We start from the raw sequence: 11429 nt of genomic DNA on the forward strand, positions 1-11429 counted from the left end.
GGGTGTCTGGCACAAAATATTTTCAGAAGGTTGGGTTTACAAATACAAATTAATTTGGGGGTCCTTGACACGAACATGTTTGAGAACCACTGGTTTAAACATTAGGAAACAAGCCCAAAATAAGAAACTACACTTCAGAAACAAGCCAATAAGAAACTACACTTTAGAAACGAGTCCAAAATAATTAACTACACTTTAGAAACAAGCCCACAAATTTTAAACCCGCAACTACCAATATTTACAAGCAACTTTACAGAAAAACAAACCCAAAGTCGCTTATAATGAGCGGACATGGCAACGCTGGTACCCGGGCAGGCTGTCCAAAGCCTCATTGCTGCCACCTAGTGAAGTGGAGTAAAGTGACACCTGTTCAAATCATAAGACATTATTAAACTGTTTTTGCATGCAGAAAAAAAAGTGTCACTAATGGCAATTGTGCCAAAAACTAGGTTGTTTGGATATGTTATAGCAGGAAAAGTACAGATTTTCATATTAAGTGTTCAAATCCACCCCTGTATATCCCTTTTCAAGGCATATTGAACTATGATGGTAGCATGTTCTAAATAATGGATGGAATAGATATTTTATGCAAGAGCTTTAGTGATTGCTACTAGACCCAGCTCAAGCTGGTGTGTGTGTGTGTGTGTGTGTGTGTGTGTGTGTGTGTGTGTGTGTGTGTGTGTGTGTGTGTGCGCGCGTGTGCGTGTGCGTGTGCGTGTGCGTGTGTGTGTGTGTGTGTGTGTGTGTGTGCGTGTGCGTGTGCGTGTGCGTGTGTGTGTATGTGTGTGTGTGTGTGTGCGCGCACGTGCGTGCGTGCGTGCGTGCGTGTGTCCAATGTGTGCTCAGTGAGGACTGGTAGTTTAAGAAGAGGACATGAGTATCACAATGTTTTATTCAAGTATATTTCGCCAAAGGATTTGCAGTAAAATGAGCTTCCTTCATGGGCATATAAATATAACAAATAGTTTCCTTTAATAATGGTCTTTTCAGCTTAGTTCTATAGTGATTGATAGACTGCACAGTTTGGGTTTGAGGGCTTTTATTTTGCTGGACTTAACTAGTTGTTGCCGTTTTCTCTTTAATTAGGTATGGTAAGAAATGCAAGCACAAAGTCAAAATGGAATAGAAGCTAATGAAAATTGAACAAGATAAAACTAAATAAAAGGGTGAAAGGCAAAGATGAAAAACAATATGCCTGTATGAAAATATGTACACACAACTTTATCAAGCTCACATTTTGTGTCTGCAAATTGTTTACTCATCATAGTCATTATCTGGTACTAAATAAAACATTTCTGAAATCCAATCATTTCAAATGTATCATACTTTTAACACATTTGCAATTATATATAATATAAAAAAGAACCCTCACTGCAATCCTTAAGTACTTTGAATGATTACTTAATGTGTAGCTAAGTACAGAAAAAGTAATTTGGAAAAGAGCCAACATTCACAATTCATACTGGTTTTCTTATATGCAGTCCTTCTCTTCACTGTCATTATAGAACTGCTCCACAGAGTTGCTGTGAATGACTGTAATCAATACCTGAAAAACAAAACATATTTTTTTATCAGTATTTATAAAACAAATACCTGGTCATGTTTGAATTAATCCAAAACAGCATGAGGACATTTCCTTTAAATTAAAAATGCTGATTTGGCAACACACAAACGTATTCGTTTCATAAATGAGACACATTATACAGTATATGTCGACAAAGACCAGACCATAAGAAAAATATTGGTGCGTAGGAGCAGATATTCCTGTATTAGAAGCAACAATGGGTCTTTTGCACATGACCCCTACTGGCAAAAATATGGCAAGTAGCAGAAAAGATTCTGAGAATAATAGTTAGCCAACATATTAAAATGTTGAAAATGGCACCAACAGTGTAAAAATGTCAACCCATCAGGTCTTTGCGCTGATGAAGACCCTATGGGTGCCATTTGTTACGTTATTCAGTCCCTGATGAAGACATGATGTAGTGAAGACGTGTCAGAGTATTTCATGTTCAGGAGAACTATGCCAAACTTAACCTCGCATCACCAGTCTTTCCACGTTGAGGAAAGCCTGGTATTCGTTATTAAATTGCCCGTGTGATCCGGTCTAGGCCACGCCTACTGAAAAAAATCCCCCAAAAAGCTTCTGGTTCCGGGTGTTGCGGGTTCCGTTTTGCGGAGCCGCTTTGTTTTGGTTCCCCCTGTTTGTTTCCTCAATCCCTATTTAAATGGAATAGAATTTCCCCGTGGGATAACAAAGGTAGACAGACTCTAAATAGTCTCCGGAAAGTACATTCACATTTATATTTATTTTGTATTTAAAAATTAAGCTAAACTACGCAGCATCAAGGATTTTATTAGGTAGGCCCTATTACAATGCCCTTGATCGCAGCCGGAGTTATTTTGGGGTGAGGCTTGCGGGTTCCGGCCACCTGATGACGCGTATGACGCGCCTGGTGACGTAGGGTTAGTTCCGCTCCCGACTGGATCATAAACCTGAAAAAGGTATTGATCAACTAAATAAACAAAAAAGAAACGGTCCATGGTCCTTTACATTATAACCCCACAACCAAAGAGCATCTTTCCTGTGATTCTCAAACAAGTCAAGGACCCCCAATTGATATGTATTTAGCCACTGACCCATTTGAAAAAAAAAGACTTGTCAAGATTTGTTATTTTTCTAAAATAGACGATCAACAAGTGTTGTGAGCTTGTCAGCTATTGTCGAATAGCCGAAAAATAAAATAGGGCTTAAGTGTTTAAACTGTTCCTCATTTTGCTGGGAACGCCCTGGAGCCCTGTCAATGACCCCTAGGGCCCTATCTTACCTTACCCCTTATGCCTAAACTTTTTTGGTATTTTTTACTATTTTGAAAAACATTTTTAAATAGTTCAAATAGCCGATCTACATCGACACATTGTCGGCTAATTGAGCTATTTAAAATGTTTTTCAAAATAGTCAAAAATGTCAAAATAGTTTAGAGATAAGGGGTAAGGCGGAGCGCAAGATAGGGCCCCTAGCGTCCCCCCGCACCCCACTTTGAGAACCAGTGTACGAAATGTTTAAATAAAACAAAATAGTCATACTTACGGTGACATGTGGCAGCCTGAAACATAGGCATAGTTGCCAGTGTAGCGAACCTCACAGCGTACTATGTTGTTGCTGTAGTCCTGTTCTGGAACCTGATAGCTAGGGTTTACAGCGATCTAGAGAAAAATAACAGAGGGGTCAGTCTGTCAGGTGGCAACATTGAAACCGTTTCTTTTCAGGAAATGTGTGTGAAAAAAAAAGAAAAGAAACGTGGAGCTTGTGTTCCAATGGATCCAATGTAGTTATTATTTAGTAACAAGCTCTTGTTAATACTTTTCATTGGTTAAATATTTATAAAACCCACAGACAGACTCAAGCACTTTCAAACTGGGCATATTATTTTAGGAGAAATTCTCAAATCTTAAACATTTTCAATCTGTGTTGCATCTCAACACGATGTGAGCTTGTACATCGGCTATTTTGTTATGCTACTTTTGTGTGACACTGCCATATGAAACAAAACGTAGAAAGAAGAAATATGGAGATAGAAGGTGTCTGCCCGACAGTGACGATAAGTGAACATTACAAGAGAGATAAAGTCACCCATGCTACTGTATGTACGGTATAAGCTCTACTGAGATTCGAAAACATGCAGTAATTGTGCATTAGGGGTAAAACGTTCCCATTAAGACCGGGATTAGATTTCTTTGGCTATTCAAAAATAGCAGATTTACAAGCTCATAGTGCTGCACTGTGTGCTCATAGTGCTGCACTGAGTGCTGCGCTATGAGCTTGTAGATCTGCTGAAAATTTGGGTTAGGGTTAGAATACAAATCTTTGAATATATATATATTTTTTAAATGTGTACAATATTTTGTTCCAGGGACCCCCCAGAAGCAAAGATTTGAGTTACAAATCGCTTTAAAATACACATATTAAAAGATTTGCAAACATTTTCACGATTTCAGATCTACAAGCTTGTAGCGTGGCACTCGGTGCCGCGCTATGAGCTTGTATATCTGCTATTTTTGAATAGCCAAAGAAATCTTAAAATGACACAGATGCGTTTCCGGTCTTAATGGGTTAACAAAGAAGTGTGTCAGCTATGTCATCTGGTATTCTAACAAACCTTGAGTACATAGTTTCCAGGTTTCACATCTGTGATGTCAATCCACTGGCAGTCAATGTCAGCATTATAGGTATCATAACATCCTGGACTCAGCCCCTGTCATTTTGAAAAACATAATCATAAAACAGCTGATTTTCAAATCACAATCACTGGAAGTAGGCTATTATTTATAAGACTTTTTTTTATTGTGTATTCATTATCGTTTATTTTCACTATTTGCCATACAACAAAATATTTAGGGCTTAAGGTGGTTAAAATCAGTAAATATCTAACATCAAGATTTAGGACTGAGAGTATGTTGTAGAAACATACTCATAAACATGCAGTTCAGAAACATGACAAGGACCCCCAAATTGTAGTATTTGGCCACAGACCCCCATCTGTTTTGTCAAGATTTTGAAAAGAAGTTCACAACAGATAGGTAGAGGCCTAGAGATAGGCTTGTAGATTGGCCTTTTTCAAATAAAGCTGAAAATAAAATAGGGCTTAAAGGGATAGTTCACCCCAAAAATTGCTTTTTTTCAATCGATTAGTCACTCCATGGAGACTTGAATTCATGGATAGTCGCATTCCTAATCCCCGGCAGCGGTTCCGGTACCGCTGCCTACCGGTCCGCTGGTCATCAAATGATTGTCTTAGGAATGCGACAAAAACAAAAATATATTTTTGGGGGTGAACTATCCCTTTAAGACAACTGTTCCTCATTTTGTTGGGGACCACCTGGAAGCCCCTCAAGGACCCCTGGGGGTCCCCAGACCATGCTTTGAGAACCAGTGTCGTAGAAGTTTCCGAGGTCACCTGGGTGTGTGAAGTGCACGCAAATCTCCTGTAGTAGCCATAGTCACAGGAGGTGTCCTCCAGGCAGAAGCTGGCTTTGTGGCCCTCTGCCACCGACCTGCCACCGGAATCCAGTAGGTCATAGTGGCTGAATTCATCCATGCTGTGGTAATGCCTGAGAATCAGCAACATTATGTTTAACACTTGCAATATTATGGGGCTCTTGAATTGTTTTAGCTCGAGTAACTAAATGTAAATGAATTTAGAAGGACCCAAGGTCATTATAGTGAATATTGTAATAAGTCTCTGAACCATGTTGGTTTTCAGCACTTCAAAAAGAATGACTGAATATTTTTGTATGATTTGGTCTTAACCACTTAAGCCCTATTTAACACTTTGTTGTACGGCGATGTAGTGCAAAGGTACAAGCTCTACAAGCTCACAGCTCCATAGCTTTACAGTTGTTGTTGATGTTGTTGTTGTTGTTGTTTTTGAAGATTTGGGGAAATCTTTGAAGCTTTTCACCTATAATGACATGACCACGGTAGTGACACCAGTAATTAATAATTTTATTGTAGTTACAATGTGTAAACTAAAGTTAACTTAATCCGAATTATGTTACCAATCAGCTTGAACATCACTTTTTTACATTTTCTACTGAATTGACTTTCAAAACACTGCCTAAAAAAAATGAAAAAGTCACAGTAAAATATAGAGTGTTTGAACTCTAACTGAATTGAACTCTAAGATTGTACAAATGGACTCTTTCGGATCCACTTTTAGGGCGCTTTCACACTATGGTCCCGGGTGCACACCCCGAACCACATGGCAGATGTTGTGGTAGTGTGAACGTAGCGAACCGTTCCCGGTAACGCATCACCGTACCGTACCCGAAACCACCTTGGGAGGTAGTCTCGGGTCCGATTGCTGCGGAGTCGGGAACAGAACGCGGCAGTGTGAATCCATCCGTTCCAAGAGAAGGAAGTGGACTGCTAATCATATATCATTTATATATTTTTTATAATGACACATTATTTTAGCTGGGTTATACCTTCTCATAGTTCTACTTGAATGTTGACAAGAAATAATAATCCCGCTAGTGTTTGAGTAGCGCGAGCCGTGAAAAATAATAAACAAAAAACACATGTGTGGCGAACGTATTTATAAGGATAAATACACCAAGGATTAGTCTGTGACGTCACACCAAGGATGCGTCCGTGACGCCAATATCATATTAACAGGCGACGTTACATTTCGAGGTTTCAAAGACCAGTGCACACACTGCTTTGGTTGTGTATTGTTGATCTGTTGTTATTATAACTCAAGACAACGTCAGGAACACAGTCAAACTTTATTATTCACTCTAGAGTGACTTTTCTTCTGTGAATGACATTCGCTCTCCCAAAGCCCCATAGTCAACAGCGCCCCCATGAGGCACATATTTACCATTACTGTTCAATGAAAATGGTCTTGAGTGCGTTAGAATCTTGGCCAGTGTGAATGCTGGCCAGCCAAGCGTACTCGGGACCGGTTTGATTCAAACGAACCCAGTCTGAAACCGCCCTTAGTGTGTGCAGAACCTACAGTATGTCGATCATTGGGGCTGTGCCAGATGTACTCCTTACTTGGGATTAGAAAAGTGGATTGCTTATTTTAGGACATAACTATGGAATGAGGTAGTCTAACTCTGATACTGTGGAATTGTGAAATGTGAGCACTTTCCCATGTGTTCACTAAAGGAAGGTTCACTATTTTTCATTTCAGCTGGGTTTCTTTTATCACAATTGTTTATTGCATTTCTTTGTGTAAACTGTACATAAATATGTCAGTGGTTGGGCACACAAAATGGATTTATGCTGAAATATAAGTATTAACCACTTAAGCCCTATTTATTTTGTTGTACAACAAATAGTGACAACAAGTTGCAATGTTGTGATCTTGTAGATCAGCTATTTTCACTATTTTTGAAAATTGTGGATTTATTTTCTATTGTTTTGAAAATGGTCACCTATAATGACCAATCCAATCCAAGACCTATCCAAAGTGATGCCAGGGTGAAAGTGGTTCAGGTTCAAACATAATATGGTACGTTTCAGCACAAATTATGTTGTTCTAGTTCAGTAGTCTATATTGATTAAAATGCTGCATGCTTCTAATAATTCAGTGACTTTCTATTAGCTAAATGATGAATCATGTTAGCTAATACACACACACACACACACACACACACACACACACACACACACACACACACACACACACACACACACACACACACACACACAGAAATAGACAGGGGGACACTTAAAGGGATACTTCACTTTCGGGCCGGGGACACATTTTAAAAAAATATTAAAAATAAATGAAAAAAGTTATGGAAAATTCATGGCCCCCTCACACATTAGTAGGACACTGCGTGTCGTGAGGGGGCCATGAATTTTCCATAACTTTTTTCATTTATTTTTAATATTTTTTTTAAATGTGTCCCCCGGCGGAAAGTGAAGTATCCCTTTAAAGGTTCAATAAAATAGTTCCAATCCAGTCAATAGTTCAGATTGCTATACTAATTGAGTGTTTTATTGAATTTGATCAATTGATTGTATAGCTTATGTATAGAAGATTATATTATATATTATATATTATATTACTATATTACACTACATTAGACTGAAATTAACAACGGGGATTCAAGCATTATACTATATTAACCAAAGATATATGATGAGGAATGAATATGTGATTTTTAATAATATGTTTAATAATATTTTTTTAAAGTGTTGTGTCATTGAACAACATGCTATGTGAGTCTTCATTTAGAGGTAGGAAAGAGGCAGACAATTGTTCAATAGTGGCAATATTTTCCTTCAAAGGCCTTGTCTGTAATTGCACTATGGCACCCTCTGTTGAAACAATGTTGCCTGAGTCCCAGTTGTGTTAACATACTCTTGTATTAGATTGAAGACATTTTTCCATAAGCTCCCAGACTGGCTATGTTTAGGTTATGGCTAGTAGCTGGGGCCTGCTACTGTTGATATACTGTAGTTCTGGCTGTGATTCTCTATCATTGTTTGGGCTAAAGTTGCACAGGCTGTCTTCTCAAAGTCTAGGACTAGGAGTGGTACTGAGTCCAGAAGTTACTGTATTTTAAGTAGCTACGTATATCCCTATAATGACGTTTTTACATCATTTTGTTTTTAATTAATTTTTAGGCCACACATCTCTACAACCATATTCATTAAGGGTCTCAACAAGGAATTGATGAGAATCCTGTGTTGGTTCTCAAACTTTTTCATGTCAAGGACCACCAAATGTATATGTATTTGGGCGCAGAGCCCCATCTGAAAACATTTTGCGCCAGGGACCCCAATACACGATTTGTGTTGATAAAGTATTTCAAAAGAATCTGATATATATAGATGACTGATTGACGCCATATTAACACATTTTGCTAGGGAACTCCTGGAACCACCTCAAGAACCCCTGGGGGTCCCCGGACCCCACTCTGAGAACCACTTATTTACATATGTTTTCTTGCACAAACTGTAAAAAGGGGGGAAAAGGGTGATGCGGACAGATATTTTGTCAGCAAGAGCACAGCACTACAAAGGAAAATCCAATATTCAAAGCCAGACCTTTTTCTTTTCCAAGCAGCGCTTGAATCGAATGTCGAGACACTGACGCCTGATTTATATTTCGTTGTGTACACCGGTGTCGTGCGCCAAACATAACAACAGATCTACAAGCCCACACCATTGTATGATGGATTATAAATCAAACATTGCAGAGAGACTGATGTGTACTCACTGGTGACAGCTGTGCCATTCCCATGAGTAGCGTGGTCTGCTGGGCAGGAAGTCTGCTGTGCCCTGGTTCTTTACCCTTTGAGGGAATCTCAACAACATACGAGTGTCATAGTCTCTCACCTCCCCTCTGTAGGCTGAACTGAATGTGCAAACAAAACACCATCACAATTATTTATATAAAATAATCACTGCATGCCATGCATGAAGATAATAATCTCAGTAATCTCTTTTCATGCTAAATGCCTCCTCCTCTGGGGAGCAGTTTCCCTGAATTAAGGCAGGCTTAAGTGCAAATTGAGGATGGAAAAAAAATATTCTCCAAGTACCGTATATGACTGTTTGGGTTAGTTTAATGAGTTTACCAGTGTAAATGTTTTTTTTTCCTTCTTTCTTCTCTCTCTCTCCGAGGGAAACTACAGTGATTAAACTTCAGAGAATTCCACCACTCCACCCTTAAGGATTAGTGGCAGGACTCTATTACTTTACTTCATTGCATGGCACCACAAGAGCTACCCTGGACCACAGACACTTTAGGTGGTTGTTATGGTCGACTGAATCACGTACTGGGCCTTGACAGTCAACCCACTTCTACTCTCCCATGTAGGTTTGATTATAGCCTACCTTGACAAACAGTTTTCTTCAGCTGCACATCTGAGATTGTACATTGGAACCCTCTGAACATATGCAGAGGACTGAATGTAGTATGCGTCTGGTACTAGATCAGGCAGTCCTGAAATAAAAAAAAATTGAAAATGTTGCATAACTTCATCACTTCCAAATAAATCTGAGTAAAAACAACAACTTTTAGGGCAACTCTACATTTTCTTACCATACTGATGAAACTGTGTGCCATACCCGGGTCTTGATCTGGGCCTCGGTCTCTCGTACGCGTCATGGTAATTGTAATAGGGATTGTCTCTATCTGTAGACTTGTATGGGTCATAGGGGTCATCACCAACCATCATGTCTTCTCTTCTCTGCAGTGGTGGGCTAACACTGGGTTTATCCAGTGTGTCATTCTTTGTGTTATTGGCCAGCGTTTCTGCTTGAACCCTTGGATGGGGGGCATTCTGATGGTGGTGGTGGTCGTGCCCTCTCAAACGTCTTTGAACCTGAGGTGGGAGCCAGCGCAGACCGTCGGTGCGCCCTCCTCTGGACTCGGACCCTGCCTGGGCAGTCGTTTCAGGCGGTACCTGGTTGGAGGTTCCCAGCTGTTTTCTTGCCACCCCATCAGTAGGGCTGTCACGATTACAAATTTTAAGTTGACGATTAATTGTCAATACAGATAATTGCGATTAACGATTTAATTGTGTTTTTGTCATTGAACATTGGAGCATATGAATACAAATTACATTTCTGTTTGGCCTTTTTAGGCTTCGTAATCAAAAAGCAGAAATGGACACGTTGTAAGCTTGTAGATCTACTATTTCTGCGTTTTTATATTGTAAAACATTTTCCAACATGGAAACGATTATGACGATTATGACAAAAATAATTGCGATTATCTCAAAAAATTGCATTACACGATTATGTAATAGTTGTGACAGGCCTACCCATCAGTCACGTCTCCATCGCGAATGATGGTGACAGGTCTTGCGTGCACTTGCTCCTTAGATGCGCCCCTTTGCCTCGGTGGCTGGTACTCGGAACCGTGACTTAATATACTAAAAATCTTGCCGTTGTGTGACCATTGTAGCGTCTGCCGAAGAGCCGCCGTCCTTCGGTTATTAGTATTACTCCCTAGCCTCGCTTCTTGATTCCTCTGAGAATTAACAGCTCGCGGTATGAAAACTAATAAATAGATGCATGTGTATGCGTAAAGTGGCGTGCCAAAAATGCGTAATCCCATGACGAATCCGACTGGAATGGATGTGTCCGTCTGTGGGGCCAAACAAGTATTTTTTTTCTTCAAATAACTGGAATATATCACCTCCCTTTGATTTAATTTAAAATGTCCTCATTTCTTAAGGCATGTCCAAACAATAGAAAAGCACATCTGGACTCATACCTCTCCGCGTAAACTCATATCGTTCTGTTCCTGCAGCTTGCAGACGCATGGGCCAAGTGAGATGGGGAGGAGGAGTTCACAGTCCTGCCTGCTGCTCACATAACGAGTGGATATAGCCTACGTGAGGGCTGATCATTTTTCACTTGTTTGATAACTGGACCAGGGGTCTTCAAAAGGGGGTCGGGGACCCCCAGGGGGTCCTCAGAGTTACTGTCGGGGGTCCACCAAATCTTTGATAGGATTTTTTTTTCCTTTTACATTAACCACTTAAACCATAGCATCTCTATTCTGAGGAACATTTGCCGAAAATAGCAGATCTACAAGCTTGATCTGCTATTTTTTGGCAGAGGTTTGGTGTAGGGGGGGAGCAGAGGAGCAAATCAAGTACTAAGTATTGAAGATTTGAGTGGTGAAATGTCTGAAATGAACAAAAAACATGAATTGATACACTGATGATAGTCAATGAAGCTATCTACGAAATCTATGAAAAAGTATAATCTGCAACACAATTGTATGCAGTGTAGTAGGCTAGTGTGGGTCCCGGCTTCATATCTCTCTTAGCTAAGGGGTCCTTGGGCTGAAAAACGTTGAAGACCCCTGAACTAGACGCTTCCCGGAGCACGTGTTAAAGCCCGTTTGCTCGTGTTGCATCACGCTAATGGTGATAATATAAATACCGTA

General features: G+C 39.8%; 1 protein-coding gene across 1 annotated transcript; it reads right to left on the bottom strand.

Annotated features, from left to right (window-relative positions):
• Positions 1-888: 888 nt before the first annotated feature.
• Positions 889-10890, bottom strand: loxa (lysyl oxidase a). Its single transcript, XM_080420483.1, has 8 exons — positions 10294-10890; positions 9570-9979; positions 9362-9470; positions 8742-8879; positions 4959-5112; positions 4161-4256; positions 3092-3207; positions 889-1546 (listed from the first exon to the last, which is right to left on the bottom strand). Exons 1-8 carry the CDS (start codon positions 10587-10589, stop codon positions 1540-1542), a joined length of 1326 nt encoding a protein of 441 aa, XP_080276609.1. The 5' UTR covers positions 10590-10890; the 3' UTR covers positions 889-1539.
• Positions 10891-11429: the final 539 nt, after the last annotated feature.

The sequence above is a fragment of the Gymnoscopelus braueri genome (genome assembly GCF_963280865.1).
Source record: "Gymnoscopelus braueri genome assembly, chromosome: 22".
In the NCBI taxonomy this organism is placed as follows: Eukaryota; Metazoa; Chordata; class Actinopteri; order Myctophiformes; family Myctophidae; genus Gymnoscopelus; species Gymnoscopelus braueri.

Bases quoted from the DNA above. Each gene is read 5' to 3' on its own strand.
- loxa (XM_080420483.1), bottom strand. From the start codon at position 10,589: ATGGGATTACGCATTTTTGGCACGCCACTTTACGCATACACATGCATC. The intron at 9,980-10,293 runs GTAGGCCTGTCA...TAATCGTGACAG, and splicing joins GATGGAGACGTGACTGATGG to CCCTACTGATGGGGTGGCAA. The intron at 5,113-8,741 runs GTGAGTACACAT...GCTGATTCTCAG, and splicing joins GAATGGCACAGCTGTCACCA to GCATTACCACAGCATGGATG.